The sequence below is a fragment of the Camponotus vicinus genome, unplaced genomic scaffold (assembly GCF_025532165.1).
Source record: "Camponotus vicinus isolate PSW18456_S1 unplaced genomic scaffold, iyCamVici1.0 SCAF_2, whole genome shotgun sequence".
NCBI lineage: Eukaryota > Metazoa > Arthropoda > Insecta > Hymenoptera > Formicidae > Camponotus > Camponotus vicinus.
Genome location: NW_028141956.1, coordinates 16,108,315 through 16,128,104, shown reverse-complemented (window position 1 = coordinate 16,128,104; position 19,790 = coordinate 16,108,315). Strand labels below are relative to the sequence as shown.

The window sequence follows — 19,790 nt, the reverse complement described above, 5'->3', positions numbered from 1 at the left end:
TCAATTCAGTGGAGCTTCGTGAGAGAGATGAGAAGGAAGACGCACGATTCGCTACACGAGTACGCAAAGTACTGTAGACCTGCCAGCTAACCAGCCACGCCGCAATACTGTATCAGCAGGCGCCTCGGGTGAGTAATAAACGTCGATAACAGAAGCCGGGCGGAATGCAAAACGGCCGCGGCTCTCTTAGGCGTATCACCGGACGCGAATCGATCGATTCGCATTTTCCATCCGGGGCAATCGTCGACGTAATCGATTATCGGGCTCTCTCCGGCTTTCCTCTCGGGTCCGTGCGTCAACAACGGCGGACATTGTGCGGATACGAAAGCTGGAGGTGACGGCATTCCCGCCAGCTGTAAGAGCTGTACCAACGCGCAGCATCTCCGCCCCGTCCCATCCCGCCATTAGCATTGCAATTAAACATGTTTATTACCCGGCAGCAGTAATACAGCTCGGCGCGAGTCCTTAATGCTGAGTTAGATAACGCGTGGCATGCGTTGCGTGCCAACCCTGCCGACGAGGGAACACATTGCGCGATAATGCGTCTGTTTTAACTGCCGGATCCGCTCACGCGTGCGCGCGTATTTTATACAGAGTGAGACGTACACAGAGGAAAATATCATTCTACTGCCGAGAAAAGCGATTATTCAATTTATTTTTCTTTTTTTAAGTAATAGTTTCTTTCAACAAAGACTATATTCTTGATAATAGTCTTAAAATATACTCATCACAAGTGTTGGAAAATCTCATTATCATGTACTCAAAAGAAGAATTTATTTTCTCTTCAAGAATATCGTTGTATCAAAGAAAAATCAAACTTACTTTACGCCAACTCTATGTATTAGTAAGCAAACCAAATTTTTGTTTTAATTTAATATTCTTGACTAAAATACTGCACTTACTAAAATTCAGAATATATTTAATTAAATTTAATGCTTGTGGTGAACTTATGATATATTTGCCGATATACAAATTTATGATATACTTCAAATAAATAATATTTACTTGAATACAGTATACATTTTTCTCTGTGTATGAAACGACCATAAGCCTCTTGATTGGCTTCACAACGGAAGAATAAATATACGCGAGAAATGTGTCCCTTTAAATACTCTATAAATTTGCCTGATGATATTTTCTTTCATTAATATGTTTGAAAATTTATGCTTTACGCATCTTAACTTGTGCTTCACGTGTACGTGCGTGTGTATACGTATGCAACGCCTGATCGCAATAGTATGCTCACAGGATACAATCAATGCGTGTGCAAGGAAGCGGAAAGAGGACGATATCCGGAGCTACAAGCTACAGGCAAAACGAAATAATACAAACGAATGAATGGGCTCACGCTTCGTCGATTATTTCGATGTTTCTTCTTTTTCTTCTTACATTTGACAATTAATATTTCGAGAATTATTCGCAATTAATATTTTAATTTCAATAAGGTTGCACGCACTACTAGTTAAATAATTTATTTATTATTTTCTATAACTAGACTACTTATAGCTAGACTGTGTTGTGCAATTTTTTCATGTTGAAAATAACATTCCTATATTAAAATGTATAACGTCGAATCAACGTCACGGGACATTCATTTTCACTATTCCCGAAATCCCAGACAGAAAGCAGTTTACTTACTGCTCAGAGATGGCTACCTACAGTTACCCTTAATCGAGACTCGAACCCTCATCCTGGAAAAGTTTGGGAGCGGCAGCTCCATGCGGCTTGTATACAACCGAGGGAGTATACAGAGAGAGGGAAACAATGAACAAGACTTCGAGAGAGAGAGAGAGAGAGAGACAGAGAAGGGGAGGAAGAAGGAGCCTATGTGAAATCCTTGAGAAAGGAAAATCCTATCCCGCGTGTATCCGCTCGTAACAAAGGGGTCCTTCTCTCGCGATTTTGGGACAGATTCTATTGCCAACTATCCATGGCACTGGCGCAGTTGCTTAGTCCTTTAAGACAGCGATCATGGTCTTCTCGAACGAACTGCACCATTATTAATGACATCGGAATACATGTGCGAGATACAAAGTGCATAATCGATTGCAGTAAATTACACTTGAGTGTGTAGTAAGTTAAGTAACAGCGATTATTTTCGATCAGTCATGTGGAAAATTCTAAGAATCGTCAGTGTGTGTACATATATAATGACAGTCTATAAGGAACGGTATTTTTAGAGTATATTTTTTGGTGTTATCAAACACATTTGTGTGTGTGTGTGTGTGTGTTCACAGCGCGGCATGATAGAACGTTAATCTTAAAGATATAATCTCTAAAAGAGAAAGAGAGAAATTATATTATTTAATGCTTTTTCGAAATAAATTATGTCCTAATTTTTCTAATAAGCTGACCATGTGAATAACGATTAATCATAAGTTATATTTCAATTCAAATTGAAAAGAATTAATGGGAATATTTTTGAATTTTTTTTAGAAATATAATCAATAAAAATAATTCAGAAATGTAATCATAAAAATAAAATTGACAAATTAAAAATTGCTTCTTGAAACAAAAATACTATTAAATAATTTAATATTTATCAATATGTATTATTATTATAAAGACGACAATAGATACTTTATCAAAATGACTTTAATTATAGGACTATGAATGTGAGCATAAATTTTGAACCATCTTATAGTATCGGATACTGAATCTGTTTGTGCTTGCTTAATTCGATCGTACTTTCAATAGTGTGTGGGTTGCGGAGAAGGCGTAAGTACAAATTGAATCGAAACGAGACAGACACTGAAGTTAAACCGACAAGCCGACAAATCAACAAGCACGATGCACGACGAAGCGAGATCGAGATCGAGAAACGGAGACGGAAGTGACGGTGCGCTAGATCGTGTTCGATAGGTGAACTCACGCGAGATGGATATTTCATTGTCGCTGTTATATCTCTCACGATAATACATTCGATAAATATGCGCACAGCTGTCTTGCTCTAATTTCACATTCATCATTTTTTACTCTCGCCTTTTTCGATACAACTGCCAGTCTTGCTCATCATAGTAACGTCTCAATGTACATTAATCAATTAAATATTCGTCGACTTGCGAGTAAGAGACGCGACGAGCGTTTCGGAAATAAATGATCGGAACATGCTTGAATAGTTTTGCGCGAGAAAATTGTGATTTTCTCGCTGCGAGCGCAGATAAAGTGCACTTTAAGTGAAATTTTATCCAAGAAGGCTGGTTTGCATAGATGCATCGTAGCGTAATCGATGTCACAGCTACTTGGTACTTTCAGGTTAAACGTATAAATTCTTCGCTCTCATAATTGGCGCGTTAAAAGCGGGAGCTTAATTAAAAGCGACGGTAACGGCTCCTCGCTTTATCACAGCGACTCGCGACGATGTCTCTTCATTAATGCCACTCCAAACTCACTTTCCTGCAGGTATGATAGCGCGGCGTATCGTTCTTGTCGAGTTCCAAGGCGGTCGGAAGAAGCGAGGAAACGTACGAACACGCTAATGTTGAGAGACGAAATCTTGGCGTCTCGTCAAGATGAAGAAAAAGAAGGAGAGGCGGAAGGAGGGAGAAAGATGGAAGGATCGCGCAAGACGGATAGGAAAAGGAAGCTGTAGACAGAGAGACAAAGGTGGGATTATTAATGGTGGTTGCCGCGAGAACCATAAATTCCGTGTTCATACGCTCGATGCGTCCCATGATGCCTCCAGACTCTCCTTGATTACATCCTCAGACTTGACGTTCTGTTTACGAGGAACGATGAGAACCGGCGCGCTTTGCCGCTATAACGGAAACGAGAAAAATCATCGGGACGATAAGCTGCGCCGAGGTGACGCGTATATCTGGTCGCGATGCGCGGGTGCGAGACAACGATTAACACAAATAGGCCCGCTTAATAAATATTCACTAGAGAGGCAATCTCGGTGGGCAATCGGCGTCGCTCGCTGAAAGCCCACCGGGCGCCCGCTATCGTGAAAATTTGAATAATAATCACACGTCACGCACGTACACAGAGCCGTGTATCTACGCGGAGCGCACACAGACGCATACAAACGCGCCGCGACTGGCATAACCATCTTGCATCAATCATACGGCCGCGTCGTCGCGAGCGACGCGTAATATCTGGTACTTCGATCCACACTCTTGCTCCCCCGGGCTCTAGTCCGACTAGTCCGACCGCTCTTTCTCTCTACACGATTCTATTCCCCTTACGGAATAAGAGAATCTCATTTCATGCGTTCGATATTTCATGAAAACGTGCTCGGGAGGCCGAACTGCTAGGTGGAAAGGAATGGGTTAGGAGGGAATGGAACAGGGAAAGCTCCGGGAAAGAACCGCGACATGCTCGACCAAGGGATAGGTATATCGATTGAACATTCGTTCAAATATTTAAAAGCTATTACAACCGGTACGCTATAGTTATACCGGGAGCGGGAAGGTCGGTCGCTATCCAGTGTCTGTCTCGAAATATCAAACGCCGTCGATTTGATCCAGCTTATATCCACGAGGTTAATAGGAAAATCGAGCAGAGATGAGAAACACGGAGATATGACACATAGATACGATACATGTCTACATTCGAGTGACGAGGTACAACTGTTAGATTAATGATAGAAACGATCATTAATCAGTAGAAATCAATAATCCGAATGTCAATAATTTTATTAGCTATCGCTTAAGCCAAAAGTTGATCTTTTTGCTTTCTATTATTCTTAACATGCCATTATTTTACTACTATTTTAGCTATATAAAAATATAAAATAGCAAATCCTGCGTATCACGCTCTGCAAAACCGTTCAAAGAGCACTTGAATTGCGACTGAATGATTGACAAATCCGGAAAGAGCGTTGATGAATAAATAATGCGACCAGATGTGTAACGTTATATAAAAAAATTTCTTGAAATTGTGATTGTTTGCCATCGGGTGTACATATATGCATAGTGATGCCGGTTTGTTATTACGAGAAAACAGAGAACGCGTCGTGGTCGAGAGCGGGTTACGATCCAAGTTGGCGCAATTCAACTCTCATCGGCGTAAAAGAGTAGCACGCCGCTGCCGAGAGAGTAACGACCACTCCCGTGGGCGTGAATAACGGAAATTCGCCAGACAAGTTAGAGACGCCTCGAGGATGAAGAGGTGCTTGTTCGATCGTTTTATGTGCTCACGGAACTCTTCCTATCTCCCGTTACAAGGTCGAGTCGGAAACGTGTGAGCGGCACGCCACATGTGAGCATTGGATATTTAATCCTAATCGCGCTCATAGACAAGTTATCTCGTTATGGAATATTTCATTTATGCGCCTCGATAGAGCTTGCAATGCTGTGGCTTTAGACACGCGCGAATATTTCCTGCATTCTTAATTTCTTTCCCCTGCTCCCTCTCTCTTTCCTTCTCCTCAGCGAGAATCTTACAATAAAAAAATGAAATAACTTGTGATCAGGCGCTTGATCGAAGAACTTTACATCGCACAGCTAGCAATGAAATATATATTCTACGTGGATATCTTTAAATACGCGGTATTTCATATCGATTCGAGACGTACATATATTTGTACTAACTGATTTTATGCTGACAAAGAGTATGATGTAGATTTCGTAGGAATTAAATCGAGAAAAATGGTGTATTGAACGTGACACAATTATTATAATTAATTACATATTAAATAAAAACCTGAAAAATATGCAGAGTTGAAAATATATATGCAAAAATAATATTGTTTAAAAAAAATTCATAAACGATAGGTTAGGTATATTTTTTCTTCTTTTTTAGATAATAAAATAAGGAGGTCTGATCGGATTATATTACACGGTGCTTCTTGTGGTAGCGATTTATAGGCTACATTATACAAACCACACGTTTCTCTTAGCCACATCCGTGGCATTTATCTAATTAATTTAATAGGTTCGTAACACACAAGGCTGCTTTCTATATAAGAAACTCGCTTAACGTAGATTACATCTTTAAAACTTGGAGTTATCGCGGGTAGGCAGCTGTTCCGCCAACAATTACGGGGAGGTGTGGCGAATAATGAGCGGTGAGCTAAAAAATAAGAGAGAAAGAACAACAACAGTTACGATAGATCCCCGATCGCGCGAGCGTGCCGTGAAATTTCCGAACGATGCGCTTTCCATGGACGAGCGCGACGAGTGCAATTTTCACGAGGCGTCGGTTGCATTGTCGCTCGCTCCGACGTCGGACGGATAAATAAATGCATAGTGAAAGTATCGCGAGTACCGTAATTGGCTACGTAGTACGATTGAAATGTACGATTGAAATGAGGTGAGATACACGTGTCGACCGAGGCGCCGTACAAATCAAATCTTTCGCGTGAGAACGGGATTCGAGATTGCGCTAATGAACGAAAATGCATGCTCGCGCACGTCCGATTTCGAGACGAAAAGTATCACTTTGTGACAACGGAACGGCCACACGCGGCTCTCGCATTCGCATGTGCGAGAGCGGAAGAGCGAGGCGGGGGAGGGGGAGGGAAGGAATCCGCGCCGAGGGGCGAAAGGCGCAGGTGACGACCGGACCACCGTGCTCTGAGAGAAACAGGATTTTTTTTTATTTTCTTCGTTTTCACATTCGGTTAGTTCGTTCGCGTGTTGCGTGCTCTGTACGAAAAAGAGACAACATGTATGGGCGTGTAAAGTCCGGAGTACAAAGTCAGCCGCGACCGTATAATCGTATTATTCATGTTATTCATGCGTTGATTGCCGAAGGTACGAGACGACAGCGACAATACATGATAGTTCGAGATGCAGAGACCGCGTATGTCGAAAATACATACGCGGTTTTAAGTTATTTGCAAGGATTATTCTCAGATTTTGTAAAATTTTTATTCGTTGATTATAAAATAAAACGCATTTGAGTCTACGCGGATTACACGTGGTTGGAAATTAGGGAATTTGCGAAAAACATGTGATGAAAAATGTGAAAACCTTGTTCGCCCTGCGATTTAGTTCAGCTGCCGCTGGTTTCGATCCACGGAGAGTTATGATTATAATATAATAATTTGCATAATACAATCCTGAATATACTTTTAGATTGAGAATATTTAAATTTAAAAATCGATAAAGTCGTCATTTTTTGCCCTTTTTATTTTGCCCATTGTTATCTTTCCATTCGGAAAGAAGAATCGATAAGAAGATATCGCATGGAAATTTCGCAGTCAAATAATCGATTTTCTATAAACTTTACGTGTCTTAAGCTATCGTAGTCAACTATTATTAAAGAAAAATAACGAGGAGAAGCATACTAATCAAGAATGCAAAGTTACGTGTTTTTTTTTAAAAGACAGTCGATATTATTTCAATCTTATAACAAAATCGTGTCAGGTGCGAGAATATATTGCACAGCAAAGGCGGAGATGATAAATTTGTCATTTTAGTTTGTGCTGCTGAATCAACCGCATTAAAATTGCATAAACAGAATGGAAAGTGCACTCGCGTTTATTGGTATACGGGAGCGTAAATGAAAGCATCATTTGGTCCACCCGAAAGTTCATAAACGAATCGACGCGTATGTGAATAATCGCACGCTCGATACTGCTTTCTTTGCAATTCCCAGAAATTCCTTTTCTACATTTCAATTTGCAATTTTTATAGTTGTTCGATCGATCGCGATATCACCGAGGGAAATGTATTACTATCTTTCCATTGTTTTGAAACAATAAAGCCTATATTATCTATACTGCAATATATATTCATAAAAGGAAAAAATACATGAATGCAATTTGTGTATAATATCTAATATTTATAAACATATAATATTGTATTAAGAAAAATTATGTAAGAATGAAAATCCTACATGTAAAATTATTGCATTTTCCATCATATAAGTTGACATTTAATTCTTAATTGAAAACATTTTATCCAATTCTATATTTGTTTCATAATTTCTTTTTAATAAAATGTAACATTTAATATTTTTTCCCTATAATTAAATTTTAACATTAAATTTCTGTTTTTGTATAAAACATTAAAAATATCTCTTCTAAAATATTTTTTGATATATCTTTTTGTAGCGCTTGTGTGAACATTTTCTTCAATTTTTTTAAAGTATTAAAACGAAAATTCTCGTACATAGCAGCAAGCAAAAAATTGTGATAATTAAACTAGTAAAAAAGAATTTAACAAATTTATTTTTAAAAAATATATTTAAATTTACCTGAAATTATTTAAAAGTTATTCAAAAATAAATAGATGCTCAAATACTATTAAATTTAATGTGTAAAAAATTTGAATTAATATAATATAAATAATATAAATTAAAATTTAGAAAAAATATAACCATATCTTAAAACAACTGTATTATTCTTAATCTGATATATGCAAGGATATACATAATATATAATTCTTTTTTTATAATTCAAATGGAAGCTGACAGGAATTCCGATATTTGTAATTTATAAATCTACCGTTTTTCCGTAACAGCTTTTCGTACAACGAAAGCGCTTGTCATGACATAATCTCCATTGTCAAATGGGTACAACTAGTTTATAGAACAGCTGTGGAATCATGCGTACCACGGAAGGAATAAATTAAAGCTTGCGAACTAATTTAAATGGACATCGGCGATGTATAAAAATAAAAACAGCCACGCGTCGTAAATTCGCGATGCATTCCAATCGTGGACTCCAGTTACACGTCAATTTACAGTCACTATAAAGGGTTTCAGTAAAAAACACTATTTTACAAAATTTTTTAACAAAACACTTGTTGGTGTTGTAGCTCTGTCGAAACGATGAAAAAACTATAATTGTATTTTTATATTAAAGAGATAATATAATGTGCATGTATTATCTCATCATAGTCCCGTATTCAAAAGTTTCCCTGAATATAATACATTCACAACGTACATATAGAAATATATTTTTGAAATTTCCAAAAACGCAACTATGTTAATGCCGCATTTAAACGAAATAATGTTTGATGTAAATGTTAGTTATACTCGTTACCGTGTTTCTACGAGATGACAATTTCTTTCTCACTGGCCGAATACAGTAAATTGATGCATTTATTTATTTCTTTGTAAATTCTACATTTTTAATACAATAAAATAATCCGACTTTACAATTATTATTAATTTTCAATTATTATTAATAAGCATTTTTGTTCATTTCTTTACATATCATGTTTAATTCATAAATTTCTTTATATTATTTCATTACATTTTTCATTATATGCTTGTGCACTTTTGCAATATGCCTAAGCATTGCGAAAACAATAAGCTCGAGCTTTAGAGTTATGATAAATGATACAAACGTCACTTTTTTTTATAATGTTGCATGAATGTAAGCAATGCTAGATTTATCTGCACGATAAAAGCCACTCACGCTTTCGAATATCAAGTGTCTACCTTTTTATTCATCACAGCGTGCGGTTAATTAACGGACGCGAAGTACGTGCAAGGACGCGTGGCTGTTTCCTCCGATTCATTAGCGACAAAGTCGAGACTTTAAACTTGTTTCTTTAAAAATGTAATAAAACATTTTGCTTTTATAATTTTGATAATGAGCATGTAACTAATCATTCTGGAAATTGACACTCGCGCGCGTCACATTTATTTTTACTTTTAATTAATCCAATCTCACGTGCACGCTGTATGTCAAATAACAAATTGCACTACAAGTAAAAAAATACGTACAAATTGAATGAAGTTTAAAAGCTCTTAAATACAAAGTATGTGCATTTCTATTAAAGCAGATATGATTGATTCATGTTAATGAATTTGCGAAATTACTCGAATTTTGATGATTAATACAATGCAAAATGTATAGAGCTGTATAACTCGTTCAAATTTTTTCTTTCCTACCTATAGTTCTTTCTTCTTTTTCTTTTTTTATAAGAATAGCAAACCGTAGCAAACCGACCCATTTCTTGAACCCTAGCGTGCAGTACGACGTTATTTCTACCTGCTCCTTATTCTATGTTGCTAACTTCCTTGATCGCATTGGATTACAACAGGATTGGACAAGACAAAAATAAAAACGCGTTTCCTCATTTCTTCATTATTTTTTTAAACTTAATCTTAATCTAATTGTATGTATGTATGTATGTATATATATATTTCTCTTTTCTGTATTTGCAATTTCTATATTTTCTATAATTTTATAGAATGTAATCCCCGTTAATTTTTATTTTATATCCTCCGTCTTTGACTATTTCCATAATAATACGCCTGAAAGTTTCTCAGGGAAAATGTATTCCAACTGACAGAAAGTCTCTTTTCTGTATTTGCAATTTCTATATTTTCTATAATTTTATAGAATGTAATTCCTGTTAATTTTTATTTTATATATATCCTCCGTCTTTGACTATTTCCATAATAATACGCCTGAAATTTTCTCAGGGAAAATGTATTCCAACTGACAGAAAGTCTCTTAACAAACTTATCGCTACGTATCTGTATCTTAATTAGAGCAGCGGTATGGAAAATATGTTTTATATTGTATTATGGATGTAAATAGGTCGGATGCAAGAATAACTTTGCACTTTGATAATAAGAAGATGTAATAAAGAATGAAGCAGATACATTAAAGTTACATTGAAAATTGGAATAATTTTATTTTTATCGAGATTAAATTAAGTGTCACAGTTTCGTTTTCATAGCTTCAAGTTATTACAATTTTTCAAAGAATTGATAAAGAAATAAAAGAATAAGGAAAAATAAAGAACAGTAATAAGAGAAAAAGTGAAGAAAAGGGAAAATGTAATATACGATCTTCGATGTGAAAATGATAATATACGATATCTTGCCCGAAGGTTGCAAGGGGATAAGAACGTGCATGGTAAAACATGGCAGGCTTCTTCTTATCTCGAACTGGTGGCTAATGCAACGAAATAATGAATCAGGAGATTATCTACGCTCGTAGGGCGTGCCATGTGTGAGGGCTACAAGTTTTCAGCATTATCTTCGTCTCAGATACCCCTCCTCGCGACTGGTACATCCGAATGCTTGCTCGATGGCTCGATAATTCGAGTATCATTGTCGTAGCTAATCGCGGCACGTATCGTAATGTATTAAAGATGATGCACGCTCGTCGACGTGACTAACGTGAGGAAAATGGAAACACATAATGGTTGTGACATGTTGGAATGGCATCGTCGAAAGTAGAGTAACATCGTCGAGATTATAAAGTCACAATTAATTAGTACATTAATTAATTAGTATATTATGTAACGCGTCATTTCTATTCATATCATTAGAAGAAGTATAAAATATATGCAATTTATTTTTCCAAATATCGAAAAAAGTATATTTTTTATTACAAAATCAATTAAATCATGTATATATATATTAATCATCACAGTATCATATTGTTCTTGTTATTGTGCAATTTAATTATAATACAATAATTAAAATTGTATGCCTTAGGCATGTATTATTTTGATATTCACATATGCATGTGCGTGTATCGTTTAATACAGAGATGTTATCTTTTGAAAGTATTATCAAATACTTTTCATACAATTAAAATAATTTACGTAAAATTAATAATTGATTAAAAAATAATAATTCTACATTAATGAAAAGTTATAAAATTACAAAACGCATGACATATATATCATTTTGCCAGATACCATTTTTAGAAAAGCACGCAGAATGTATTAATAAATAATTTCTATATAGTTTAATATAATTTCTCAAAACTTTTATAATATATATAAAATTAATTAAATATAAAAATTATTTCTCTTCGCACGAAAATTGAAATCTAATTTAATAAAAATTTATTTTTTACTTCAAACATACAAATGTAATAAATTTATGGAAAAAAATTATAATTTATATCAATTTAATAATGCATTTAAATTTCTCAATATTCTACATCTAATGGTATAATGATTCACATATATTTTTTATTCTTACACTTTTTGATAATTATAATCTTTTTTATCCGAAATGACTTTTTCGTTTTCATCACTCAAGATTGTTGTTTCATGGCCTGCATCGTATGCCATTTTAATCAATAAGATTATTCATCGATACCTCTATTAATTTCCGGCAACTCGAATGTGCGTGAAAACAAAGTTAGTCTCCAAAGTAAATTGACTTACCGGTGTGGTGTACGGTTGACAGGCTAGCCTAATGCCGTCGTGTCTCAGCTTCTCCTGCAGCAGCATCCTCAGTTGCATCCTCGGAATTCTCACCAGCTCGGCCTTGCCCTCCTCGTACTCGTCTGCGAACTTGGTCAACTCTTGACCGCCGCTCGAGGAACTCGCCGTGGGCGACGCTCGCTGCGCCTCTTTGTCGCTGGGTGGCCTCTCAGACGACGTCCTCGAAGACTTGGAGCTGATGTTGTCGCAGTTACTGTCGTTTGTCTCCTCCAGCGTAAAGTATACACTCGCGGCGCCCTCCTCGCGGAGGGTCTTGACCGACTGCAGCAGGCGAGCGCGGTGCTTCTGATTGAAGACGCCGATCGCGTCGAGATCCGGATCGCCGATCTGCTTGCAGATCTCAAGGTCGTCGTAGCCATTGTCGATGAACGACTCCGAGTATTGGCCGAGGTGGAGCGAGCGCAGCCACTCGACCACGATGTTACTCGCCATGGTCATCTCGACGCTCTTGTTGTGTACGCGTGGGCCCGGCTACGCCCCCGCTCGTTCGCTCTTTTAAATCCCTTCCCGGCTCTCGCCCGCTCGGTTGGCGTCCTCTTCCACCGTTGGCCTTCCCTTCCCACCGCGCTGCTCCCCTCGCTCGACGATCCCTGTCCCGTCTCCTTATCCGCTGTACTTGGCGGCTACCATCTCGCGAGATCGTTTTTCCAGACGACGCGTAACGTCCATCGAGACGCGCGGATCTCGTCGAAACTCGATTCGGCCGATTCAGCGTATAAATCGTATCCGTTCTCACGTTTCAACGTGACATTCTCTCCTCCACGATCGGCCGCGATACTAACGAGGGTCGTCTCGGCGACCGACGACTTTGGGACATGCGGCAGGGAGGAGGGAGGGGAGGGGGAAGGGGGCAGCGAGAAGCGCTGGCTCGCGACGGTCACGTTCCCCGTTTGACATGTACCACTCTTCGGCGCATTACGAGATATACGAGTAGTAGTACGTAAGATCGGTATTGCTGCCTCTTCTCTCGCTTCCAAAAGAATTACGGATTCTTGAAAAAAAGCGAAGACCTCGGCACCGGCTCGAAACGTCGACGATCGAATCTCGTTCTCTTGTTTTTCATGCGACGCGAAAGCGAAGAAAGATTCCGGGAAAATTCAGACGGATTATTCGTCTTCTTCTAACGCACGTGTGACATCCGATCCCCCGGGCGTATCTCGATGAATCCTGTCGTCCTGTTTTGCCTCTATCTCTTGGTGCACTTTTAATGTTTCACGGAATTCGAGCTGCTGCTATTTTGATGATATCATTTTCGATAATACAATCTTAACCGGTTATTTACGAGTAACGAGGGATAAACTTGTAATTTGAGTGTATAAATCTCGAGTATTTCGGCACTTGGTTAAAATAATTCCGCGCACTCGCTGATTACGTCACTCAAGTCGCGAGATCGATGAGAAAATATGGCGCGATTTTCACACCGCGAAAGTCACTACGTGATAAACTGAAACAAGCCGACAGTCCCGTCCACCATTCCAAGAAACCCGAGAGATCCGACAAGGACAAATCTCGGCGATTTACGTCGTCGATCGTTGAAAACTCGCCAAAGTTCACGAGCGACGTTGTCCGATCGTTCGAAAATCCGCTCGTCGGATCCGCGCTTTTTCAGCGGAAGACGATTATAGATCACGTGAGATCTTCGTGACGACGGACGAGCGAAGGGTCCTTCCGTTGAAAGCAACGGAAACTTGGCAACGTCGGCGAAATGATCCGCGAACGATCTCCCTCCCGCTCGCTTTCCGCAGGAATTTTGAAAAACTCTCGCGGCGCACTGTCACTCGACTACATTCACGCGGTTACATTCGACGAGTCTACTTCGGTTACTCGTCCTCGATAAGCGTACACTCGAAAGACGAAACGACGCGGAACGCGAACGTTGCAAACAATCGAGAATCGAGCGCGTTTACTCACCGATGAGACTCGCGTGTCGCCGAAGAGGCGACACTTTTTGTCGCGACAACCGGACCACCACTCGTCCGAAAATCGCAACTCGACGTTCTCCAGAGAATCTCGTGCAGTCACTCGCGGTAACGGTCGGCTATTCCATGCGTTGAAGTTTCCCCTCTTATACACAGACTTACCAACGAAACCGGCACACGGATTTGAAAGTGATCGCCCGGCCGGCGACGTTCGATCTCGCGATTTCGTGAAGTCGAAGCAAGGCGACAACGAACGAGGGTCCGTTGGTAGCCCTGACGCGCGGCTTCTCCGATCGGCGGCCCGCGTGGAAATCGGATAAAACGGCGATAACGACGGCGACGACGACGGGGAGAACGTGGCCGGTGATCTTGGTGACGAGCGCGCGCCGCTCATAATCGGGACGAGGAAGACGTCATCGTCGATGCTCGACGAGACACGCGAAACGCAGGCACTACCGCACGACACTAACGCGACGCGGCACACGGCTCGACTGACACGAGACACACACCAGAGGGAGCCCCACTCGACTGCGCTCTTCACGAGCTTCTCCCACCGCCGCGAGTCTCTCGTCCTCCTCCCCACCACGAGACTTCTTGATCCCCCCTCCTTCCCCACCCCACACCAGTCGTTCGCGCGACGTGCCGACGAGAGCATCGGTGATGCGCCGCTATGTCAGGATGCAACAGCCGTCGGTCTTGACGCGACGGCGAGTGTCCTGTGGGAAACTCTGCTCTTCTGCAAATCTTTCGGCGTAATTTGACATTTGGCTGCAGAGAATTTCGGGTTTTCTTAAATTTTAGTTGTAAGAAGAGAGGGAGAAGAAAAGGAGGAACATATGAAATGTGCATATTAAAGATTCTATCTCTTACGCAATAAAGAATTAAATGTTAATTATAACATTTTTCACATGTTCCAGAAAGTCCACTTATTGACAGACTAAGTGTTAAATAATTGACACAATACTTTACATTTATTTTTGTTATTGTGACTTTGTGTAATGTAAAAATAACATACAAATTAATTAAAAGTTACATGAAAAATCAGTTACATTAACTCGTAAGAATTGTTGTAGGACATTAACATATAATAGTAATTATTTTAACTTAAATTATTTGTAATAGAAACATTTGATTTTAGTAAATTTGATTATTTTGTATGTCAAAGTTCAAGATTATTTAAAGATTTACTTTAACTTTTCTTAGAATATTAAACTAACTTTGAGACATGTTGATTGTTTAAAATTATTATGTTAAAAATACCCAAAATAATATTCCATTTCTAACAGACATATACAAAGTATTAAGTTATGAAGTTGACATAAATGTAACACATGATTGAAAACGTTATAAAAATAATAACATATAGGTTGTATGTTAATTTTACATTAAAGTACAAATTAAAACGTGGTAACACAAGAAAATTTTAACATATGGACGCACAATTTTTTACTGTGTACTCTTCTAGAGATCTTTTATAGTATAATAGTATAATAATCTTTGATATTTGCGGAAAATATTGTAGCGAGAAAAACACGTTTTGTTTTTAAATATTTTTGACATTTTAATTATTTACAGAGTTTTTTTTTACATTTGCACAGCAGTAAAGCTTTTTTATACGTTACTGATTAAATTAAATTGTGCTTTACATATAAGAATTTCACCAAAATAAATTTCATTAGATTTTTCAATTTCGACTTTTGTAAAAGTGGAAATCATATCAAGGAATATATTTAATATGGACTATGATATACGAAATTCTCATCGCGATCGGTTTCCGTGTTAAAACGGTAACATTTCATGTAAATTCGCAACGGAGGGAAAAAGTGGACGAATATTAGATTCCCCATAACGTTTGCGTTGCGTGATCGCCCAGAAGGTACCACGGTCGTTGAAGGAAAGTTAGTATCGATGATTATCTGAGAGAATCGTAATCACAGTGCCTTTGTCAGAATTGTGGCATTTATAAATGAACGCCTAACGGCAATAGTACGAGACCTGTGTGACCTACGAGGCGAATAATTTGCAATTCGCTGCCACTCAAATGGCCGGCACACGTCGGCTCTATATGCTATTATATTACGTTCGAACGAAACTGGACTGCATCGGGTAAATGCGATAGGAGTGGCGATAGTTCGAGGGTCACTATGGATGACCGCTTCTTTCCCTTCTTTCAAGCAAGAATCGAGTGTCCTCGTAGGGCAGTTTCCCTTAAAATCAATGACGTAAGGCGATCGTGGATGCACTTACATGTCAGCTAGTATCAAAGATATTAATTTGTCCATTGTATATAGAATAATGATCAATTATGTAATTCTTTACAAGTCGAAAGATAATTGAAAATAAAAAAAAATTAACGGTCCGTATGATAATAAATCAAAAATTATAAGAAGACAAAAGGCTGAAGACTGTATCCATTACGTAAGATGTTAGAACGTAATGAAAATTCAAAAAATATAAATCTAAGACAGTAAAATTACATATTCATTAATTGATTTAATGGAGAGAAGCATATAATCTATTATTGAGAAACACTGTCATTATTTTGCATTCGAATTATTGTTTAGACAGATTATGTGATTCTCTTCAATTAATTAATTAATCCAATTAATTAATCTCAAATTAATTAATAAATATATAATTTTACTGTCTTAGATTTATATTTTTTGAATTTTCACTATAATTTCTAACATCCTACGTCACGGTCTTCAGCCTTCTGTTTTATTATAATTTTTGATTTATAACTGAAAATCTTCGTACAAATTCAAGATTGCATATATTTTGTCTTCTAATACATAGCGGCATAATGCAATTTTATAATAACACATAGCTTTTAAATTAATTGAATAATGCAAACAATATATTTCTAAGTGTTTTCACGTGATTAACTCTTAAAACGTTATGTATTCGAATATGGAATAAATTATTGCTTCCATCGAATAATTCTAAAATACGTTATACATTATTAGAAATATATCTATTCCCCAAAATATAATGTGAAATGCGTATTTAGCCTCTTTTGCAATATAATATTATAATGTGATCATGCAATATGATATTTACCGCGATATGATATTCGTATATTATATAAGATCATTATTAGGCGATAGAATAATAACACAGGTATTATCGTCTGAATAATTTTATTTGACTAAATTTGCCGTATGTTTTTAATTACTCGCGCATAAAGCACCTGCCGCATTCGCATTTTTAAAAATGCGAACACGAAAACCGATAGCGACCGCGTAAAATCTCTATTAAATGACAATGCTAGTCGTGTGGAGCTTGGGCGAACGATGATCACCGATATATGCGTGAGGTCCGAATTAATTGAATGATCGGCATGGACGTACCCGTCCTGCTATGACGGCAAAGCAGGGAGTGACAAGTAGCTCTCAATAACGTGATATGACATCGCGTGTCGTGGACAGGAAGGACCCTTTCAATGCAACCCTCGCTATTTCCTCGCTTTGGTCGAGTAATTTGCTTTCGAAGCAGAGGGATGAGAACGGAAGACGAGTCACCTGTCAATATATTAACTCGTTTCCGCAATGCCACGAATTATTATAAAGCGACGAAATAAAGCTTTTATAGCGCGATAATTGCTTCGTGTACGTTCCAAATATTTATAATCGTACAACAAATTTTACTCGGATAGCCCAGATTATACGGGACTAACGATATTATGAAGATCTCTTTGAATTTTTTCAAAGTTATTGAAGTCAAATGACATGGTGGGGCTTTCATTAAAATATTCTACATCAACAAAATACATTATCGTATCTCACAGACATTTTAATAACAGTCAGGGATAGTAAACTCGCACACACATTTGCGTAAATATTTGTGGAGATTTCTAAAGCTGTATACGACGCCAAATTACAGTAACATTATTTTGCATATTTACTACTAAATATTATCTTTTTTATAATTTACAAATAAAAGTTTGTATCTACATAAATAATGTAGATGAAATTATTGCATTAAGAATTAACAGATCATTAATTTTATAAATAAGAGAAGATTAGTATTCCGACGATTGTCTGCTAAATATGATAAAGCATGACTTGTGAGAAAACGGTTACCGCATACAGAGTAGGATAAATATAGAGTCCTGCCGGATTCTGGTTAGGTACTCGGCTTATCTTTAATCGGTGTGTCGACAGGACACGACACTAACAAGAATTTATAATTTATTCATAATAAATGGCAGAATATTCGTGTTTGACTTGAAACCTTCTAAAAAATAATTCGCAAAGTACGCAATTTATTCTTTGACTTGCTTATTGTTTTTATAGAACAAAGAGTATTTAATATATCATGTCCATCGCCAGTATAATATTCTACATCTATGATGGTATAGATTCTAATCGATACTCCGATTGAGGCGCTTAATCTTATAACTTTATGAATGCCGTTTCACTGTTTACGATTCTAGTTACCGATTCCAGTGATGGCGTGTTTACGGTATATTTTACCGTTTCAAAACAACCAATAAAAACGGCGCACCCATGTTCGTCACGCACGTCGAGCATATCGAGAGTAGAACGTAGCCTGCGACGCTGCAACCAGAACTGCAGCTTCGCGCAATCATTGCAGCCGCCCAGTGACGGTGATCAGCTACATCTGAGGTCGATGTCGCGATAAAAAGGGAACCTCAAGTTCCAGCCGAGACTGGCTAGTTAAAAAATATCGACATTAACTGCCGATTCGTCTGACTGGGACCGAGCAAGAAAACGCTGCGTCCGATGCTGTGAAATGGCGATCATAAATAGCGAGTTCGCGCCCCAAGCATAAAATCCGAACGAGCCGACCGAGCTTAAGGCAGATAACTGTTTAGAAAAAAAAAAAAAATAATAAAAACAGCAGTGGCATGGCTTTATAAGCATTATGCGCATATATCAGCCACGTTAACTACCGATATAAAATCCAAGGGAAAAGATTCTGACACACGGAATACGCGCGTCGGGTAGATAGTGTTATTGTAATTAAATAGACGCTCGCGTCTCGTATATCAAGGTGATTCATTACCGCTAGACGAGTCATTTTCATCTCGTATCATTAACACTTTACGGTGCGCGACTTGCCGGTCCAGATTGCACCAATGCCGCGGCATTGTGGCAATTTTTCGGCTTCGTTCTGCTACATTACGCGACTCGAGCTCCGAATCCCGGACCGGGGCGCGATTTATCGTCCTGCCAAAAAAGCACGCGGCATCGCATCCGCGAGTCCGGAGAACCGGCGTTTTTCGTTACCTTTCGTCGAATAATTTCGTGACATTTATCGTTCGTGACTGCGCGCCCTCGTAAACAGCGAATACGGAGCTCTATTTCGTGTATATCTAAGAGCGTGCTATAAAGCACAACTCATGAAAAGAATTCCGCGCTCTAGGATACGTTTAATGATGGATCGTAAAGGGCAGTAAATGATAATGATAGCGGGACCGTTCTATGAAAACGTTACTTACTGCAAATATCTTGGCAACACGAGACTAATTTCTGTTTTTCCCGGTGCGCCTTACGTAGCGCGAGAGGGGGTGCTGCGAGAGATGCCTCGGAATCTGCGTAATTAAGCGAGGGTCTCGCGAATAAATTTACATCGTCTGTAAATCCTTCACATTAGATAAATGCTCACAATTAGCTACACTCCTGCTGCGCCCGGCGCATTTCGAATTTGCGAAGGATGTTTTGTTTTGGTGATTAAATAATGTTTCAAATATTATATGCATTATTGCACACGAGAGCATCCCTCTACTATTAGCAATATATTTACTTAT

General features: G+C 38.3%; 1 protein-coding gene across 7 annotated transcripts in view; it reads right to left on the bottom strand.

Moving 5' to 3' along the window:
- Window positions 1-14,532, bottom strand: part of LOC145967325 (uncharacterized) — a 363,462-nt gene extending 348,930 nt beyond the window's left edge. For all 7 annotated transcript variants that reach the window (XR_014437343.1, XR_014437341.1, XR_014437342.1 and 4 more), the window contains exon 1: window positions 12,039-14,532. Coding sequence is in view for 4 of the 7 variants with exons in the window: in XM_083092118.1 (XP_082948244.1) it covers window positions 12,039-12,536 (498 nt within the window). In the remaining 3 variants the exon portion in view is untranslated. The remainder of the gene's footprint in view (window positions 1-12,038) is intronic.
- Window positions 14,533-19,790: the final 5,258 nt, after the last annotated feature.